Raw genomic sequence first — 22630 nt, forward strand, 5'->3', positions numbered from 1 at the left:
AACTACTACTGCCCTATTAAAGTACTTTTATTCCTTAGAAATTTTAAAAATTGTTTACAATTAAAATTAAACTTATATAAAATATCACTTGTCCTTTCAAACCCACAGAAAGTGCCCGACGCTCACCACCCCGTATTGAAAACTTACCCTCGTATCACACATTCCCTGAGTTTACTCCCAGCGAAATCAATTGTAACGCTGTTGGTAATCCAACTCCCGTTGTTACTTGGACTCGTGTCAATGGCCAAGTGTCCAGTGAAGTTCGCGTTGAAGGAGGCCGCTTGATATTCGAGAGACCACGTAAATCCGACGAAGGTAGCTATAGATGCCGTGCAGAAAACGGTGAAGGTTCTCCCGCCGAACAATATACCCAGGTTTATGTGGAAACCTCATCTGTACAACCCCCACCACCACCCCGCGAATTAGTTTACATTGAACCACCATCATTCTCTGGTGAATCTGGAGAACTTGTGCGTTTAACTTGCAACCCAATATCGAATATTGTTCTAAAATACGAATGGACTAAGGATGGTTATCCTATCTATCGCCAACACAATTTGATCATTAGTGGTAACACCTTGGAAATTCATGAATCATCGCCTCGTGACTCTGGCACTTACACTTGCATTGGTATTGATATACGTGGACGCCGCAACTATACTTCTGATGCTCATGTTATCATCGAAGATGGTGGAAGACAACCAATTGTTCCTCCACGTCCTGGAGTAGGGTATGTTTGAATCGATTTTGTGAGTGTTTTGAAAGTTTTGTTACATTGATCTTTAATCGCAGAACACCACCTGTGGTTCGTGCTCTATCCGAAGAGAATATGGTTGTTCAAGGACGCGACTTTTCAGTTACTTGTGAGGCCTCTGGTAACCCTCGTCCAACCATCAGATGGACCAAGGTTCATGAATCTTTGGGTGACAATGTCCATCAAAATGGCAATGTTTTGCGTATTACCTCTGCCCGTCCAGATAATCGTGGTATCTATTTGTGTATTGCCGAAAACGAGGCAGGCACTGATCAGACCAGCACCTTTATCGATATTGAACGTAAGTTGAAATGTTATGAGCAGAGATGGCATTAACAAATAGTTTTGGGAATTGTGTGAGGAAATACGGTAGCGGCCAAGGGATGTTCATAAAATGTTTGCTTTATAGGAAAAATTAAATTAAAAAATATCTAATATTCAAGTGTAAACGTTCCTTAATGTTGTGAAGTTCACAACCACTAAAGGGTGATACGGTCAAAATTTGGTCAATATAAACTTGACGTATTTCTTTCAATTTTGCATATAAAAAACCTGAACACCCCTCATTTTGAAGGTGTGTGTGTAGAATGTTGCTCCTATTTTGATTTTGGAATTCACTCTTCAGTTCAGCCGTCCAAGCAAGAAGAGCAGCGTATCAAAATTTTGCTCGCGTTGCGAAAATCCGAGCTACTCGCACGCAAAGCTGGCAAAATCGCTAAAAGTTGCCAAATCAACCGTTACAAATGTAATTAAAGTGTTTGGGGAACGTTTGTCGACAGCCAGGAAGTCTGGATCTGGGGGAAATCGAAAACCGGAGGCCGCTGAGACGACAAAGAGAGTTGCCGGTAGTTTCAAGCGAAACCCTAACCTCTCTCTCCGAGATGCCGCAAATAAGCTGGGTGTATCGTCTACAACCGTGCATCGAGCCAAAAAACGAGCCGGACTATCGACTTACAAGAAGGTAGTGACTCCAAATCGCGATGATAAACAAAATACGACGGCCAAAGCGCGATCCCGGAGGCTGTACACGACGATGCTGACGAAGTTTGACTGCGTGGTAATAGACGACGAAACCTACGTCAAAGCCGACTACAAGCAGCTTCCGGGACAGGAGTTTTATACGGCAAAAGGAAGGGGAAAGGTAGCAGATATTTTCAAGCACATAAAACTGTCAAAGTTCGCAAAGAAATATCTGGTTTGGCAAGCCATCTGTACCTGTGGCTTGAAAAGCAGCATTTTCATAGCTTCCGGGACTGTCAACCAAGAAATTTACGTGGAAGAGTGTTTGAATAAACGTCTGCTGCCTTTCCTGAAGAGACACGGTTGTTCCGTACTGTTTTGGCCGGATTTGGCATCTTGCCATTACGGTAAAAAGGCAATGGAGTGGTACGCCGCCAACAACGTGCAGGTGGTTCCAAAGGACAAGAACCCTCCCAACACGCCAGAGCTCCGCACAATTGAGAAATACTGGGCTATTGTCAAGCGGAACCTGAAGAAGACCAAAAAAACTGCTAAGGACGAGCAGCAGTTCAAGTCAAACTGGCTTTCTGCAGCGAAGAAGGTGGACAAGGTGGCTGTACAAAATCTGATGGCAGGTGTCAAGCGTGAGGCCCGGCAATTCGGATTTGGAAAAGCGAAAGCCTAACTGAATATTTTTCCTGAATTTTATACTAATTGAACTTGAAAAAGAAATTTAATTTGATTTTTTAAACAAACGATTTCACCGATTTACACGCGTTTTCCCTTGACCAAATTTTGACCGTATCACCCTTTAGCATCGTGATTAAGTAACACAGGCAGTGCCACACCTACAGCAACATTTTTTTTATTCTCTAAGTATAAAAATTTTTAATTTTCCTGGTAGTGTAGACTTAAAAACTATTGTAAAACTTAACTGGTTTACTGGGGTTCCGATTTATTTTGAATAAAAGAACGTATTACTTTTGACTTATTTGATTACATATGAAAATCAATGGCTTGTCTTAATTATGGACTACTAAAGAACTAAGCTCTTAAATGAAAGACGAAACATGCAGCATAATTATAAAATTTTGTAATACTCCATGTGAACATCCCTGTGGTAGCTCTGAGAACTAGAATCTCTTGACTTTTCTAAATGATTTAAAATCTTGATCATAAATTTTGTTATCCCTCCCTTCTTTTTCTGCTTGAAATATTTTTTTCTATTCAAACTCATAAAACCTTTTACTTAAATTAAAAAATTACAAATATAAATTTTTGAAAAAAAAAAACAATGCTAAAGTTTTCAAGAAAGGAGTTGGTAATAAGAACGTTCCGAACAATATGCTAGTTTTTCTACTAATTTGCACAACCATGATTATATCGTTGATTCCAGCTCGTGAAAGCCCCACTGTTGATGTTGATCCCAAAGAACCACAAGTCATTATGGTTGGCGGTCAAGGTATGCTTTACTGTACAGCTACCGGCATACCCTCACCACGAGTACAATGGACTCGTGTCGATGGTCAACCACTATCGCACAGACATCAAATGCAACACAGTGATCCTGGATACATTGTGTAAGTTTCCCAAAATATGCCCTAAGAATTATGCAATTTTTTATGAAAATGGTGTCTATTCCTATTCCAGTATTAATGAAGTTAGTTTGGCTGATGCCGGTGAATATAAATGCGAAGCTGAAAATGAAGTTGGCAAGGTTTCTTCAACTGTCAGCATTCGTGTAATTGAAGCTCCTGCCATTACCCTACAACCAAATAATGAGATTCTCAGTGTAACCGAAGGTGATGAAGTTAAAATTATTTGCTCTGCCACCGGAACTCCCAATCCCAGTGTTCGTTGGATTAAGGAAGGCGCAGATTCCTATGGTTTTAGTCATGCCGCCGAGCAATACAACGAAGCCGTTTTGGAAATCAACCGTGTTACAATGCAAGATGCCAAGATCTATAAATGTATTGCCTCTAATGAAGCTGGACCCGATGAACGCTATGTTGTCTTGGACGTTAAGCGTCGTCGTGGTGATGCCCCTGATGACAGCGATGTTGACAGACATCCTTATGCTCCTCCTCCCTATAATAGACCTCCACCACAACCTCAACCCAGACCATACTATCCTAGACCTCAACCCCAACCTCAACCTCAACCTAGGCCTGAAAATGTTTATGAAACCAAACTTGGTGATAATGTTACATTGACCTGTGAATTGGGTAAGTTTCTGGGGGTAACCCTTAAACGGTAGACGAGATCAATTCTTATTCTCTTCTGCAGGATCAGCCTTTGAAACCAGATGGGAACGTGTTGATGGCCGTCCTTTGCCCAGCAATTCCTACTTTGATCGCAATAGTTTGTTCATCCAACATGTTACCGAAAATAATGCAGGCAAATATCGTTGCAATGCTTTGGATGATCGTGGAGCCATTATTACATTCCATTTGGCCGAATTAGTCTACATACCTATACCCCATATTACCCTTCATCCTCAGATGCCAATGCATGTTAATGTGAACAGTGATGTTACCATTACATGTAACGTAGAGGGAGCTCAACCAATGTCCGTCTCCTGGCACACCGAAAATAATAGACCACTACCAAGGTAAGCGTAAAGAAGCCCCAAATTATTTACAGTACGTTATTAATGTCTTGTTATTAATAAAGTTCGGTAAGCATTGATGGACCCTATTTGAGATTCTATGACATTGCTCCAGGACATGCTGGCCGTTACTATTGTTCTGCCAGCAATCATTATGGCAATGCCACCGAAATGGCCGAAGTTATTGTAAACCGTGGCCAATCGTTCGATCTACAACCCCAAAGCAAACACTATCAATTGAATGAAGGTGAAACCGTACATATGCTATGCGATGTTGAGTCGAGATTGCCAATTCGTGGTGAAATTCATGTAAGTCGAAATTGAAATTTGTCTTATCTACAAGTATTCTTTCTCTTCAACGATAAATTTATTTGTGTAATCGTTTTACTGCATGCTCATGGATGGCAAAATCTTACGATACCAACTAAATAATTTAACATGAATTAATTCGGATGTCCTCCTTGCTCACAAGGCAAAAAAGGATCCATGAACATGCAGTAAATTAATACATTTGGCATGGTTTTACAATCCATAGTCGACTTTTTTAATTTCTAAAGGTTTCGGATCAGGAACACTACTGTATATTAGCTGTAAATTCTCCAATACTATAAATACGTTTCTTTCGAAAGGAGTGATTGCAAAAAAATATACTAAAATGAGTTGCACTCATTGAGTTCTTTATTTGCTTAAAAGCATTTTCTGTATTGAATTACTTCCCTTTTTTTTCAGTACACCTGGCGCCGTGAAGATAACCAACCATTACCCATCAATGCCATTACCCGCAACAATGAACTCGTCATCAACAGTGTGCGCAAACAGGATGAAGGACGTTACATATGTGAATCATATACTGCCAATGGCCCATCACCGCCATCCTATGCCGATTTGTTAGTCAAGAGTGAGTATCAAGACTATATGGCCAGATATCCAGGACATTATAGACGTCCAAGATATTAAAACCAAAGATTCAGATACCAAACAAAAAAATGAAAAATCGAAATTTATATTTAATCTACTACAAACAAAAATTTGAAGATAAAAAATCAAGAACAAATTTTTAAGGAATTTTAGTTTTACAAACACAAAAAACAAAGAAAATCTTTATAATTGGCATGTTTTAATTTTCAAATGAAATGAAAATCGAAATTTTCTACCCTTTTTAGAAAAAGAAACCACCACTGATTTTACTTATTCTTTTTTTTTTCTTAATAAGTGTATAATATGTAAAAAAAAAAACAAAAATACTTTTGAAATCAAAAATGAAAACTACCACACCTGTAAATAGCTTAACAACACCACCTCAAACTTCAGTTTGTAAATTAACATCATTGTTGTAAATTGTATTTTTTGTAAAAAGAAACGATATAATTTTCTATTATAAAACAACAACAACAAAGAGAATTAAAACGGAAATCGATAACACGGTGGCGGGTATAATTTTTCAGCTACTTTCTTTTATCATTTTGTTTTCTAATTCCTCTTTTTTTTGCATGCCAACAAAAAACTTATTTTTAGTTTTGTTTAATTAATTTTAAGTCTGATTGAGATTTTTAACAAGCCTTAAAATTTTTGTTAACCTTAAAAAAATATCGAAAATCCCTAAATGGCTGCCATTTTAATTTAACATTTAAGTCAAACAAACGTCCCAAATCAAAAATTTCCCCTATCCCCCTACAAAAAGAAAATATTAATAAATATATTTGATTTATTAACAATTTTTTATAAACAAAAAAATAACCCAGTTTTTAATTTGATTTTATTTAGTTTAATCATTTAAAAATTTTCCATCAGATACTACAAACAAAAAAGAATTGTTTATTGGTGAAGGTTTATTTGTAATTGCTATAACCGATGTTCTGGAACATAATTGGTTATGTTAGCCGATGTATAAAGATTTACAAAATCTTGGTTGTGGATTTATGTGGAAATTTTATAATTTCCCCTCAAGAAAAAAAGGATATATTGTTACCCCTATACTGTCTTCTTCTATGTTCCCCAATGGATGTTTAAATGTGCGATGTTGTATGTCCTTTGCTTTCAAGTTTTCTTTTTTTTACATTTTTGTTTTGTTTTTTTTTTCCTCTATTTTTCTCTTCCTACAACTTTATTTTATTTCTTCTTCTTTTTTCTATCTGTTTTTATTTTTTAAAATGTTATGTTGGAATATTTCTTTTAAACTAAGTAATATTTTTGTGCAATCGGTAATCGAAAACAAACAGTACAATGTATTACATGTTGTCTGTAATCGAAATCACATATCGATTTAACGTAATAAATCGAAATCATTTTTTTTACTAAATTTACAATAATTACTTTGCTTTCATTTTAAAATATTGATGTTTTTAGAACCAAAATGTTCTAGTTGCATATGTGACACGATCTTACACAGTAGTTTAAAAAAAAATTTAACAATTCTAACATAATATTTTTTCTATTATCTTCCTTTCTCTACTTCCTCACTATTTTCTCCTGGTTGTTTCTTTTTTATCTTTTTGAGTTTCTTCTATCTTTTTTTTCTTTTGTTTTGGTTTCCCATTTACCCCCGTCGTACATTCAAATACATACTGCTTTAAAATCATTCTGAAACCCTTCATCATTTTGACTTGGTTGAGGATAATTTCATTGACTTGAGTTATAAAAAAAAAAACTTCATTTTCATTTCGATTTAGTTTGTTTTCTTTCATAAATATTATTTATAATTTTTTTACAGTTTATCATTAGTAAAAGATTTTTTGGTAAGAATGGCGAAAGTTAAGTTGAATTTTATGATTTTTGTGTATGGTCTTTATATTAAAAAAAATATGTTTTTTCATTTTAATTTATTTTTACAATTTGAAAAGAAAAAACCTACATAGATTTGTTAAATGTTAGTAAATAATAAACAAAAGCATTGTCACTGGCTAAAATTTCCAATCTTTAAGAAAATTCACAATTACACTTAGTACTTCTTATAACGAAAAGAAAGGCATTTGGCTTAAAATTTAAATATGCTACAGAAATTGGAAATATAAAGCAAATGTTTTCCCTTTTTGTGTATATGAAGGTTTTTGTGGTTCCCATTTGAACTTTGTAGTATATTTGCTAGCACTGTATATGTAAATAATTTTGTTGTAATTTGTTGTCAAATTAATTGTATTTTGTTCAACAATAAGTTAAATCAGTTTTCGACAAATTATTTGATTACATTTTTATACCAAACCATTGACAAGCAGAAAAAAGAAAAAAAATATTTTTTTCTTATTATAATTATTTTTTTTTACTTTTATTTAATTATATATATAATGTTTATGAACTAAATAATTTTCTCTGATTTTCTTCTTTTTTACATATTCTCTTCTTTTGCATTATTTTATATTTTACCAAAAAAAAAATTAAACAAAAAAATTAACAAAAAACACAAATCATCATATCATCATTTTTTAACACAAAAACTTATATATCAAAAATTTAAATCCAAAATATTTTGAAATTTCCAAAAACAAAACAAACAATATATAATTTTTGTTTAAAAAAAAATTAAAGGAGGTCACAGCGTTAATGATATACCTTGCATGGTCCTCTATATCTGTACAGGTGTGTTATAAATTTTATTTTCTATTTTTTTCTTATCACATTTTTTTTAAATCTCAACTGCATACAATTGTTTTAGATTTTTATTAGCTATTTACAAATCATATAATTTTATTATATTTTTTTAGCCGTTTACACGCGTAGAATTTAGTATCGTTTTTTATCGTAATTAGCACCAGGATCTTAATCTCTAATTGTTCGTGTAGTTTTACATTGCGAAGTCCCTAGAAGAAAAAAACCTACCCGTATCCTAAAATTGAAATTCATTATTGTATATTTATAACACGTTGTGTTTGTCCCTAAGTGTTTTTGTTTCGTTTTTAAGTATTCTAATATAAATCACATTTTGTGTATAGTTTTGGTTTTAGTAAAATTTATCATAAATTCATTGAAATCATAGAAAAAGGAAAAACCCTATAGATTGTTTTAGTCAATCCCCTAAAATATATAATTACAGTATTTATTTTTTTAATAGTAAATAAATATATATATATGCCACAAATAGATATTCTCTTAAGTTAGGTTTTAAATTCGCTGTTCAAGTTGAACTGTTACGAATTGGCACACAGCCTTAATAGACTTATTAATGAATATCGGAAGAAAGATTCAAGCACTAAAGCCGAATATATAGACAATATTATTAGAGAGAGAGAGAGAGTTAGCAGCAGAAAATGGCACCTGTATATTTAGTTACTGAATATGGAAATCCATATATATGGAAATTCCTCACCAAATGTCTAAGTCCCCAACTAAAAACTTCGTGCCATCTACAAAAAATATCTCCAATTGGGATACTGGCAACACTGGGTTTGCCCAAATTTTTATAATGAGATCTTGCATCATTTTCTCATATCATCCGTAGAGAGAGAGAAAGTCATTCATAAAGCATGACTTCATTTTATACCTGATAATTAATTTTCGATCAAAAAATTATCGGAGTAGTGGCAACGTGATATATATTGGATATTATGATATAAAGGTTTCATATACTATACAACTTTCATACAATATTTTCAATTGCTTTTTTAGATTTTTTGTTTATTGATGAATTATCCAATGGTTTAACGCTTATCTATATAGTGAAGTGCCCAAGTGAAAATCACATCCTTTTGTTTCAATGTCTGATCATAAAACAATTGTTACATCTACCATAACCCAATGTCTTGACAATATCGAATTGATTGTTGGCCCTTTTGCGAGTAGTACAGATTTTTAGTCCATAGTAGATTGCCAGAATTTAAGCCCTTAGAATTTCTTTACTTGCGAATAACTCCTTTCCTCCTAATGTTCATCCAAAATTTCAATGTTAATAAACTTTATTTTCTTATTATTTCCTCTTTTGAAAACAAAACATACCGTCACATGATATGTAACTAAATTTTAAATAAAATTTACCCAACTCTATATAAAAACACACATCCACCCAAAAACTCAACTCAATATCATTATTGTGAATTGACCTAACCAACAAATAATGTGTCCATCACAACAATGTTTTCAAAATCGAACCCCAAAAGATTATAAGCCTTTGAGGATTATCAAAACCAAACCATTAACATCAGCCACAGCACCGGTCTCATTGCCACCACCACCACCACCAGCGATGACTGCAGCGGGACGATCATCGTATACCTGTCAGCCCAGTGATTTCAAATGTGTTTCACATCCACACACCTGTGTGGCCAAACATATGGTATGCGATGGTATTCACGATTGTACAGATCATTCGGATGAATTCAATTGTACACGCGATCAAACCTCGGCCTATAAACGTTGGAAGAAGCATTACTATCAACATGTAAATCCAGGACCAATGAGGAGAATCAAAAGAAAATATCCCTTAATGGCAAAAATAGTGCCAGCTCACCATGGATCTTCGAGACAAATGCTGCCACCCAAACCTCAATATGGAAGAGGCGTTTATGAATCAAAACAAAGAGCCGGTTGGTTTTAATTTCAATTTAGTTTTGATCCTATATACCACTACTACACTTACCTATCTACATACATACATACGAGTACCTATATATAGTTATATGTTTCAATTATGTTATTTGTGGCAACAACAAAATGAGTATTATTCTGTTTAGAAGTTGGAAAAAAGAGCAAAACAACAAACAATCAACACTCACTCACAAAAGCAACACCATGTTATTATTTTGTTTATCGATAATCATTTCTTCTTTTACTGCAAATTTAGTCAAACACCCAAAAAGTAGGTTGGGACAAGGCATTTTTCGTAAATTTATGGTAGTTAAGCATTCGTTGTTGAAAGGTCTCAATACGACTCAAAAAACGCCACAGAACAGCAACCATCACAAGAAACCGCACTAACAAGAGGGCAGAAAAATAAGAGTGCCAAAAAATCAAAGACCCAGAAAAACACCTATCACCAACAAAAAAATATCACCATCACCAATGCTTTTTTAGTTTTGTGTGAGAATGCTATAAAATACACCACTCAAACTGAATCGATCGATCTTAAAGGCTGATGCGATGCAATCCTGGCAATGTCTTAGAGATGGCACATAACCATATATATCACACACTCCCACTTAAAAGAAAAAAACAAATCGATAACACTAAGGTTATGTTACAAAAATGAACAAATTTAAATAACCACAAACAAAAAACGTTGATTAAATTATAGTATGAATGTTTCTTTGTAGAATAAATCTATATATGTTTTAGGGCTTAGTACGGCTTTTTAGGGTTTTATATTGAAAATATTCGTCAATTGCATAGAGAATATTCAGCAACAAGAAAAATTATCATCTATCACATCCATCCAATATTATAACCCCCACCTCAATCAAAATCACCCAACACTAATACCACTCAATCACTTTGCTTTTGTATTGTATTGTCTTCTTAAAACTTTTTTTGTTAAAGTTTTCTAACCCAAGTTTAGCATGTTTTGTTTTTATTAAACAACACTAATCTAACACAAAATTGTAAATGATATTGAAAATTTTCAACCAAAATTTTGTAAATAATAAAACTGCCTATTTTTTTTTTTGTATACACTTTAGCTAAATTTGTATAATTCCTAGATGAAGAAAACAAAAATACATTGTATATGGATAAACTGATTGCATTATCTGAAAATTTATGTCTCAATACCGAGTAAAAGTCCATGATATATCAACAATATGAAATCCTTAGATACACAGAAAAAAATTTTACGAAAATTTTTCCAGTTAAAATTTTAATTGAGTTTTAAAAAATATTCAATTAAAAGTTTAATTGGTCCAGCAATTTGTTTAATTAAAACAAAAATCAATCACACAAATTAATAGTATCAATTAATTTTTTAATTGGATCAATTAATTTTTTAATTGACTTTCAATTAATTTTTTAATTGATACTAACATTTCTGTGATTGAAGACATTTCAATTAAAAAATTAATTGGATAAATTAATTTCGTGATTGAATCAGAATTTTTTTTTTGTGTGTAGTAATAAGAGACTCCCAATATTAATTAAATATGTCTTTAAAATAAAGCCAAGCAAAAAATTTCATATATACAATGAAACTTTTCGTTATTGTAATAATTTTTTATTAGGCTAATGAAACATTTCGTTCTGCTTATGATTTGCTTTGAACAATGAAAATATTTAGTAAACACAATGAAACTTTTTGTTATAGTAATGATTTTTTTCTTAAATAGGTTAACGAAAAATATGATTCTACTAATAAACATTACAATTGTCCTAATTAAAACTTTAATTAAGGCAATGAAAACATTTTGTTCGCTCAATTTCGCCTGAGAATTTCTCACAATAGAAACGGAAGATTAATTCCTTGGTCGCACACACATACATCAAATTTGAGCCAATGTTTATACCCTGCTCCGCACTGTGGAACAGGGTATTATTTTTTCATAAATATAACAAAATTATTTCATTAAAACAATGAAAATGTTCATTAGTAGAATATAACGATAAAATTAAGCCAATGAAAATATTTCGTAAATACAATAAAACTTTTTGCAATGATTTTTTTTTATTAAGGCAACGAAACATTTCATTCTACTTATGAAACTTTCATTCATTTCATTCTATTATGAAAACTTTCATTATGGCAATGAAAAAAAATTCGTTGACTCAAATTTTCTTTGTGCGTTACGTAGTTCATCAACAAATTCCTCACAGTGGATACGATAGAATAATTCGTTAGCCGCACACTCAAAGGTTTTATTAAAATTGAGCCAATCAAAATTTTCATAAAAATAACGAAATTATTTGATTAAAGCAATTAAATTAATGGTACAATAACATAAAAAATTCATTAAAATAACGAAAAATTCATTGTATTTATGAAATAGTTTCGTTGGCACAATTATAATGACAAATATTTTGAATAATATAAATTATAATGACAAATATCATTAATATAAAGCAGTGCAACATCGAAACATAAAATCAGTTTGAAAAACATTTTCTTTAGATTTCACTGTTAAAGCCATTGCAATCAAAAGTTATGCATTTTTTTCTATATTACACCAATTTAGTATAACGTCAAATTACATTTCGAAAACTTTTAAGAATAGCGGAATGTCAGCGATTTTTCCCAAATAAATACTCTCCAAAATTAATGTCAATCAGTTTATTATATATACATATATTTGTTTTACGTATCTTGGAAATTATAAATTTTAAACAAATTCTCTAACATATTTGAAAAAGAAAAACCCTTAGATAATTGTGATTTTTGTAAAAATTTGTTTTGATCAGAAATTAGTACACTTGGTATTTGGTTAACTGTTGATGTGAAAATTGAAATTGAAAATCAATTTAAATTTTTATATGTTTCTAAATTTTTTTTTTGTAATTTTGTTTTATCCTTATCTACATTTTTATGTACAATTATTATTTGTGTAATTTTGTTTAGTTGTAATTGAAATTAGAAATCAGATTGATCATTGTTTGTTTGTCTTATTGCAATCGATATGAAACTGTCAAAAACAAAACAAAAATCAATTCGATATGTCTGATAATTATATTGCTAACATAATTTGTGTTTATTTTTATGTATTTTTCACCAATTTTTCGTACCAATCGAAAACATGGCTAAATTTTGTCAAAACGCACTACAAAATTTTATCGAAATTCACCATGACCGTTGTCCATGTGCTCTCATCTGTCTCTGTGTAATGCTGTTCATCAAATCGATTTAAAATTCCAAAACGAATTATTTTTCCAAAAATCTATGATCATCGTTCATCATCAATGGCCACTGGCTACGATTAAACCAATTTAAACCAAATGTTGCTGTATCCAACCGAAATCAATGAACAAAAATACAAACGGCGTCTAAAAATTGTCTAACGTTATTCGTTCTGTCGATTTGGCCCATAATTTGTTGTGAATTTCTAACTGCGTTGTATCCTGTATTAATTTACATACAATCACATACACACGCACATATATCCTCTACAAAACACCCACCCAAACACCCCTCTTTACGCCTATACCTTACATTCTACACGCACACATACACACACACGTGCACTCAAATACACTACGGCTATTGAATTTCCTTAAATTGGCATTACGAAAAAATCGCAAAAACAAAAACGATAAATATGTAACAGGCGTAAGACATATGCCCCCATCCTATTATCCACCACCTGCAATCTATCACCCTTCGACAACACCACGTCCCCGTGATTACAGTTTGAAATTGGATCAGCAACATTCAAATCTGCGAGTTGGTGAATCAACGGAAGTTGAGTGTTATTCATCCGATAACAGTTACACCGATGTCGTTTGGGAAAGAGCCGATGGCAAGCCATTGCCACTACATATCAAGGTAAGAGTGTGAAAAATGATTTGAAACCTGAAATTCAAAAGTAACACCTTCCCTGTTGAACAAGTAAAGTAATTTTTATCGAAAAATAATAAAATGATATTGAGAAACCGGTTCTTAAAGTGTTAAAAATAAAAATGTTGGATTAATTTTCTCAATGTTTTCAAAATTCCTATTCATCCTAGCAAATTGGCAATCGTTTGATCATCAACCATGTTACACCCGCCGATGCCGGAAATTATCTCTGCAAGTGCAAGACTGACAAGGGAGATCTTTATACCACCAGCTACGAATTAGCCATTGAAGCGAATGCTCATGAATGGAAGCATCCCAAAATCGAACATGCCGATGTTGGATCTAAAGTGAAATTGCACTGTAATGCCGAACAAAGTCACATGTCCCCCAGTTATAGATGGTCTCGTCAATATGGACAAATGCAAATGGGCACTGATATTTTGAGTGTAAGTAGCTGCTAAAATGTATTTCGTTATATGAAATTTAATTAAAAGGAAAGAAATAGGAATTACACCAGAGAACATTTTACAATATGCAAAATCATTTCTACATCTTTAGCCCTAGACAGCTAACCTTCTTCTCCTTCTCTTCCAGTAGAGTTAGCTTTTTAAGGTTAGAACATTTAGTTGTTGCCCACAACTTTTTGACAATCTTTGTTACCGATAAGCGGCTCAGAGCGAAGAAAATTTAGCCCTCGAGTACACAAATCCCAGCAAAAAATGGGGCACAATTTCAGCAGGATTGTAAGGGAGAGAGGCAGTACCAACTGCTTACAAAACAACCGAATCAGCGCTCATTTTTGTAGGCGATGTCCCGGTTTATAGCAGCTTCAACATAGCGCTGATATAATTGCTCATTTCAATAACAATATTGCTCAGAAGTGGGCAATATTGTTATTGGTATGAAGGAAAACAGCACTACCTATCGCGCATCTATACTGCATGAATTGGTTGCAATAACGTAAACGAATGATGATAAACTTGTTTGATTACTCGTTTACGTTATTGCCGCCGATACATACAGTGTGGATGCACTGCCTACTTTATTGTATACCAAAAAGCGCAACTAAATTTTACTGCTGAAATATTTTTTGCTGGGATGTGTGTCGGCTCCGTCGTCAAGTCAACCTCCTGAAAACTTATGCCAGCCTCCGATGACAGATGGGCAGTTCCGATTCGACGACAATTTATGCAACAATACAACAAAACCAAAAAGGCTAGCTTTCACCAGTAAAACCAGATCAGCTGTATTCTCTGTTTCTGATGCTCAGAAATAAGTCTTCAGACTTATCCTTACATTCATTCATTATTGTACTCTAATTGAATATCTCTACGAATATAATCCTCACATCGATCTATATCATTCCCAACAGGACACTCTCTCTTTGGAAAATGTACAAGCCAATGATGCTGGTACATACGTGTGCACCGCCACCACACCCAATGGAGATTCCATAGACTATCCCACCATTTTAGTTGTGACTGGTGCCATTCCTCAATTCCATCAAGATCCCATCAGCTATATGTCATTCCCCACACTACGCGATTCCTATGTGAAATTCAATTTCGATATAACATTTAGACCCGAAAAAGGTAACGGTCTACTCTTATTCAATGGCCAAAAGAGAGGCAATGGAGATTATATTTCCCTTTCGTTGAATGATAATTATCCTGAGTTCCGTTTCGATTTGGATGGCAAGACCATGATCGTAAGAGGCGAACAAGCCCTAGACCTGAATGAATGGCACACCATTCGGGTACATCGTTTCAGACGCGATGGATACATGCAAGTTGATGGTGAACACCCCATTGCCTTCCCTACCTTATCGGCTTCCTCTTCTTTGGATCTGGCAGAGGACTTGTATTTGGGTGGCGTTCCCAGTTGGGATATTCTTCCAGAAGATGCTATTGGAGAAGAGTCCGGATTTGTAGGTTGCATTAGCCGTCTGACTTTGCAAGATAGCATTATTGAGTTGATGAAGGAAGCTAAAATGAAAGAAGGTATTTCTGCCTGCAAACCTTGCGATTCCCAACCATGCTCCAACAACGGCATTTGCATGGAAAGCCAAACTGAAATGGCCTACACTTGCATCTGTCAACAAGGTTGGACGGGTCGTCATTGTGCTGTAGAGGGTACCCAATGTACACCTGGAATTTGTGGAACGGGTCGTTGTGAAAATACCGAAACAGGCATGGAATGTTTGTGTCCCTTGAACAAAACTGGAGATCGTTGTCAGTACATTGAACATTTGAATGAAAATAGTTTGGCCTTTAAGACCAACAGCTTTGCTGCCTATGGGTGAGTTATCGAAAATAATTAGACAGATATACAAAATTTATTGTCCATTTGTTTTTTTTGTTCAGAACTCCTCGTGCCTCCAAGTTGAATATTAAATTCCAGGTTAGACCTAACACCCTTGAGGATGCTGTCTTATTGTATGCCGCCGAATCACGTTTACCTAGTGGAGATTATGTAGCTGTAGTATTGCGCAACAAACATGTCGAGTTAATCATTAACACTGGAGCCAGATTGAAACCAGTTGTGGTTCGCTCTCTACATCCCTTGCCCGCCAACAAATGGACTGAAATTGAAATCGCTCGTCGCTTCGGTGAAGGTATTCTACGAGTAGGCTCTGATCCTGAACAGAAGGCTAAGGCTTCAGGAGCTGCCAGAACATTGTACATTAAGACTCCAATGTACATTGGTGGTTATGATCATGAGAAGATTACCTTGAACCGTGATGTGAATATTACCCAAGGCTTTGATGGTTGTATATCGAGTGTGAGTAGGAATTGTGTTAATATTTTTAGAGGGATAATTTTAGGGGGTTAATTACCAGGCATTTCACCTTAGATGTTTAAGACATCACAAAATTATGGATCAATGATTAATCATAGATTCAGAATTCCTCTTGTACAAGGATTGATCCAATCTGATATCTCTAACTTTTAAAATCCTAATCTTTTTATATGTTTTCCTCCACATAGCTCTACGAAGGCCAGAAACATTTGAATTTAATTGCCGATATCCAAGATGCTGCGAATATTCAAAATTGTGGTGAAATCAATGAAATCGATCAAAACGAAACTTTTGACAACGAACACGCCAATAACATCGAAAAGAATGCTTGCTCCACAGATCCTTGTGAGAATGGAGGAACATGCATTGTAGAAAACGAAGAAGCTATGTGTTTGTGCAGCATTGGTTTTGCTGGCAAACATTGCGAAGATCGTAAGATTGGAACACACCTTCACTATAGTGAAATATTAAAATCTTTCTTTCTTATTTAGATATTTCCCTGCAGTTTGATGCCAATTTCCATGGCAATGGTTATTTGGAATTGAACCGTACACAATTCGATGAAGCTGTAGAACAAAAATTCTCTAGTGCTGCCATGGTCTTCTCCACAACGGCACCCGATGGCTTGCTGTTATGGTGGGGCCAACCCAAGGGCGAAGCATACACAGGTCAAGACTTTATGGCCTTGGCCATTGTAGATGGTATTGCTGAATTCGCTTTCCGCTTGAATGGTGAAGAAGCTGTTATACGCAACCCCGATAAGAGAGTCGATGATGGCCTAAGGCACATCTTGCTCATCAAACGTACCGATAATACAGCAATTTTGGAATTGGATCATATATTGTATGCCGATGAAATCCAAGATACTGGCAAACAAACAATGAGCCTACCAGGCCATGTATTCATAGGTAAGATAATCACAGTAGAATATCGATTTCTGAAATTTGTAAAACGAACATGGGAATTCTCTTGCTTTATCCCTAGGTGGGGCACCTAATTTGGAATCATTCACCGGAGGTCGTTATAAGCATCACTTTAACGGTTGCGTACGAGTTGTTGAAGGTGAAACTAGCGGTATCATAGAAGTAGGCAAAGTAGCAATAAGCGGTAACAATGTTGACACTTGTCCCACGTAAGTATACAAACAGAATTTCTCTTACCAGTCTCAAATAATTTAAAAAAAATAAGCTAACTTATATTTCCTCTAACATGCTGCCTATGGCCTTTAGTAAATGGATACCCTCCAGTTTAGTAAAACATGAATTAACCTTAAGTGAATTTCGTTTTGATCCTAGTATGTTTGATGATATTGATCAACCACCTCCGGTACACATTATATATCCCCATCCTCCATTTACGCCCATGTATGCCAGAGGTTGCTTGAACTATAACAATTTCCTACTAACATTATGGCCTATACCATATGGCTTTCATATATTGGTTACCATTTTGGTAGCAAGATTATTAGAATCCTATATTTTAAGTAAAGGAAATTTTGTATTATTTTTAAAAATTATTTTGAAATCATAAAATAACCAAAAAAACAAACGAAATAATAATGATCTCATTTAGTCAATTTGTCAAAACTTGGGTGAATATTACAAAGTAATATTATACGATATATCGCAAAAAGTACCACATACATTTACAAATCTATTATAGTCTCATTCATATTGTAACTTAAGCATTTGTATGATAATCGATATTTTATAAAAATATTTTATATATGTAGGACAACAATTGTATATCATATTATGCATATAAGTGCGCTTAAAGCACTACTAAGAATTGATAGGAAAATGCTTTTACTACATTTATAGTTTATTAAATGATTGTTAAAACGTTGCTATATTTTTGTTGACCAACCCCCTACCCCATGAGATGATTTGTATTGATACATAACAAAGCCCGTTTAATTTATTTATATTAAAAGATCTGAAGATGCTAAGGAAAATATATTTAATTTGGTTAAAACGTAACAATTCAACCTTAAGAAAATTATCGCTTCAACCAAATGGTACTAATCTAAAGGCCCATAAACCTCCAGAAATCGAGTTTTGAAATTCGTCACTCATCCGTTGGAAAAGCAGATACCGACACTATAATTGTTAGATGTTAGATGCATTTTGAGTAAAGTTAGAGAAATAAAAAAACTGTCGTTGAGCCAATTGTGACAAGCACAGGCTGCACTAGGATCCTTGAGAATCTAGTATTGAGAAATGATTGTGATTTGTCTCATATGTGATTACCCAGCAAAGCCTAGAAAGTAAAAACGCCTAACTAAGAACATTTAGACCATACACCCATCAATACTGTATGCTTGGGAATAATGACTTACTTTAGAATAATGATTCATGAAAATCTTGGGACTTCTATTAGTGACGGGAGATGATCGATATGCAAGTTAGATCAGCGGTACCATGTATTGTTTATAAAATCCCTCAAATGTCTTTCAAATGAGAATACAGTATGTAGTGGTCCTCAGGATTATAAGCACGGCTTAAGTCATTGGCTGACTTTTGCTTAGTTTATGGAAAAGGGTTCACAATGTAACACATCGAAGTAATATATGTAATCTCGAAATCTGAACCGATCTACCGATGTCCATCCGTAATTCTGTTGAAATCTCACCTGCTTCCGAACGAAACAATGTAAGTCGAATCGTATTGCAAATGGGCCATATTGTACCACTTTTAAGTATAGCCCCCAAATAAACTGATGCGCATATTAGACTTACGGAGCCTCTTGCCGTCGTACACGATGTTCCGTTTGAAATTTGGTACGTGATGTTAGTATATGCCTTCTAACAACCCTTTCAAAATTGTTCCATTTCGGTCCATAATTACATACATATAGCCCCCCATATAATCAAACCCCCAGGATACAAATTCGAAAGTCTCATGAAGTACAAATTTCACCCCATCCGGACGGCCTATAATTACTATAAAAAAATTGGTTCATTTCGGATCATAATTATTTATAGATTTGAATTCCGGAGTCTCTTGGAAGAGCATTTTTGTCCAATCCGGTTGAAATTTGGTACGCGATGTTAGTATACGCTTTCTAACAATCATGTCATATAGCTTCCATTTCATCCCAAGTCGTAGAGGTTTGGCCTAATAATGGGAAAATCGGATTATAATTATTTACAGACTCCTCTATAGAAACCTACAACCAAAGAAATTTGTTAGTAGGGACAGCAGAAAAGTCTGCTGAAAAAGGGACAGCAGTCGGTGTTTGCTGAAATAGCAAACATTTCCTGCTATTTTTGAAGCTCGATTACACTAAAACGTGTTTTATTTTGGCTAAAACGAAAAAAATGTCAACTTAGGAGCTATCCTAACATAATTGAAACAATATTTTATGAATATCTATAGTATTTGACCAAAAATCTGAATATTTATCGAAGTGAGGCATAACAGCAAACAAAATGTTTGCTGATCGTATTTAGGAGCTTGTACACTGTTAGAAAAATATGTTTTTCATATGTTCCGATATAAACAAAATGTGTTTCGGGCACAATTTTTAAACACAATATATTTAAGTGCAAACATGTAATGTTCCTAAACTAACACAGAATGTTTGGGACACATATGTTAATATGTTAGAATATATTATGTTTGGGGCATGAATGTTTCATAAAAATAATATGCGTGAATGTAAACATATATAAATTTACAAATTTCGAGTAAACATATATATGTTGTGATACTTTATTCAGAGAGCGACAGAGAGAGAGTTAGTATAGAGAAAGAAATAGAGATGGAAACCGGGAGGGTTGAATAAAAAGATATCAACATAACACAGCGAGAGAATGAAATGAGAGCAATTTCTGTGAAACCGCTTGTATGTTGTTTCGGAAAACTGTTTTATAATATGGCCAAAAATTTGGTATGCTTAAGTCTAAATATTATTTAATTTGAATAGTAGATTGAGTATTCGGAATAAAGAGAATAGAGGGAATGAACATAATCTTCTTTGGGGAATTATTCCAAGCATATACTATTTTTGGACTCAAAATGCTTCCAAACATATAATATGCTCACATAAAACAAACATATTAATGTTTCGGCGGTATCCAATAATATGTGTGCTTCCTGCAAAATATGTTTGGAACATATGTTAGAGAAGCGATTTTTTTTGAGGGTGTAAGTATATTACAATGCAAAATATACCAAAACTACTTTTGGTTCATAAATATGCTTTGGGGAAACATTTATAACCTAAAAATTTTATAAATTGTTGTTCATTTGGCCCTGAAGTACAAAAATATAACAGCAGGCATCGACTTCTGTTTTTAGCAGACTTTTTTCTATGAGTGTATCAAGAACTAAAGAGGTTGTATAACGCAATCCATCGTGGAGAGTATATAAGATTGAGCCTGTCCGAACTTTCTTCACTTATAATATATTATATTTTATTTATTTATTATATTATATTTAATACGTACTTCCCATCAAAATTAAAAGTTCCTTAGAATTTTAACCATTTACTGTTAAAAATTATTCTGGGAAGTTGCATCACAATGGTTCCTTACACAATGACATTTCATTTCTTCGAAAAATTCCATTGTTGTTATTGGTGGATTTTATATTCTGGTAGTAATAGTTTTCCAAAAGCACATTTACCACAGTACAGACTATTATACATTCAGTATAGATGGGAAATTATTTATTTCACCCAAAAAAAGGATCAATGCAGACAATTTTCGTCATTTTAGCATACAGACTGCTTTAAATTTTTTACCTCACTATTGACTATTATCCATTCAGTATAAATCGGAAATTATTTATTACATCCAAAAATGAATCAATACGAAAGTCATCGTTTTAATTTCGCCAAATCGTTTAATTATTAATGTTGATAAGAAATGCTTCAAAGTATTAGCTTAAATTAAAAAAAAAAAAAAACTAATGTTATTATTTTGTATAGGCTTATAAAACTATAAGTATAAAATAAATATACGTTAATATTATTAAGTACTAAACAAAAGTATACTATTATTTATAATGAATAGGAATATATCCATAATATAAAAAATAGAAATATAGCATATTATAAAGCGCTGTGAAATAAATCAATAATTGATATTATAGCCTATTAAATGTATTATATAAATAATCAAACCTAGTAAAAAGCACATGAAGGTTATTTCTTTATTTTTTTATTTTAAAAACATTTATCTAAGTTTATCTAAGTTGTTTTGTATTTTATTTTTTATTTTGATAATTAATTTTGTTTTTATTTTTCTTTAGTGCGGATGAGGATGTTGATTTTGATGGTACCGAGCCCCCAGTCGTTTAATAGTTTTTAGTTAAAAACACAACTATATATACATGAAAACAAAAATATCTCTTAAAACAAACTTTATGAAAAATCCCAGCACTTTCGCCAAACACATCAACAACCATACAAACTCGAAGTCAAAAATCAATTTTAAAACTTCACTAATTTAGTTGTCTTTTTTATATAAAGAAAAAAACCAAACAAAAACTAAATAAAAATTTTATATAATAAGCCAAAACTAACATAATGAAAAAGTAATATAATTTTAAACAAAAAAAAAACGAATCCAAATGTGTCATATATATTTTAACAATAATAAAAAACTGAGGAATAACAAATTAACTAAGAACCCTCTTCGAAGATATACCAAAAGAAATCTGACCACACTAAATCAATGCAATGAAAAATGCAATTTTCTAACTCGCCCTTTACAAACCCCACCTTCTGGTAAGAACAACCTATCTAACATAAAATAATTAACATGAAAATACCAAATATAAATAAAGGGCATTTTGGAATTACTTGATACTGAGAAGTCGTAATCTCAATGCCGTATGAAACCTTTTGAATTTTCTCAAAATTCCTTTTCCCAAAAATCTGCCTTTTTATACTCGAATAAATAGATTTTTATTTGTGTATAACAATTCCATTATTCGCTTAATTGTGTTCTTCTTTTTTTATTAAATATAATTAAATTTAATGTTATTAAGAATTTTTTTTAATATATGTAAAACAAAATACTAATTTAATTTTACAAATAATATGTTCTTTTATTTTTGTAAATGATTATCACAAAACAAAAAAAACACAGAATATAAATATAAAC

The 22630-nt window shown here is 33.2% G+C and overlaps 1 protein-coding gene across 15 annotated transcripts in view; it reads left to right on the forward strand.

Moving 5' to 3' along the window:
• The window catches only part of trol (terribly reduced optic lobes), a 230614-nt gene extending 208775 nt beyond the window's left edge, over window positions 1-21839 (forward strand). For 12 of the 15 annotated variants that reach the window (XM_075299621.1, XM_075299620.1, XM_075299622.1 and 9 more), the window contains 17 exons: window positions 109-730; window positions 793-1055; window positions 3111-3294; window positions 3365-3939; window positions 4001-4325; window positions 4388-4631; window positions 5052-5220; window positions 7845-7895; window positions 9410-9835; window positions 13490-13707; window positions 13890-14165; window positions 15092-16017; window positions 16083-16500; window positions 16707-16950; window positions 17010-17426; window positions 17503-17650; window positions 21774-21839. In XM_075299621.1, the coding sequence (XP_075155736.1) occupies window positions 109-730; window positions 793-1055; window positions 3111-3294; window positions 3365-3939; window positions 4001-4325; window positions 4388-4631; window positions 5052-5220; window positions 7845-7895; window positions 9410-9835; window positions 13490-13707; window positions 13890-14165; window positions 15092-16017; window positions 16083-16500; window positions 16707-16950; window positions 17010-17426; window positions 17503-17650; window positions 21774-21822 (5555 nt within the window). In that variant the 3' untranslated portion in view covers window positions 21823-21839. Of the gene's footprint in view, window positions 1-108; window positions 731-792; window positions 1056-3110; window positions 3295-3364; window positions 3940-4000; window positions 4326-4387; window positions 4632-5051; window positions 5221-7844; window positions 7896-8020; window positions 8305-9409; window positions 9836-13489; window positions 13708-13889; window positions 14166-15091; window positions 16018-16082; window positions 16501-16706; window positions 16951-17009; window positions 17427-17502; window positions 17651-21773 lie in introns of those variants that run through there. The other 3 variants (XM_075299625.1, XM_075299627.1, XM_075299635.1) reach the window with 3 other exon arrangements.
• The last annotated feature ends 791 nt before the right edge of the window (window positions 21840-22630 follow it).

This window comes from Haematobia irritans, chromosome 3 (assembly GCF_050003625.1).
Source record: "Haematobia irritans isolate KBUSLIRL chromosome 3, ASM5000362v1, whole genome shotgun sequence".
In the NCBI taxonomy this organism is placed as follows: Eukaryota; Metazoa; Arthropoda; class Insecta; order Diptera; family Muscidae; genus Haematobia; species Haematobia irritans.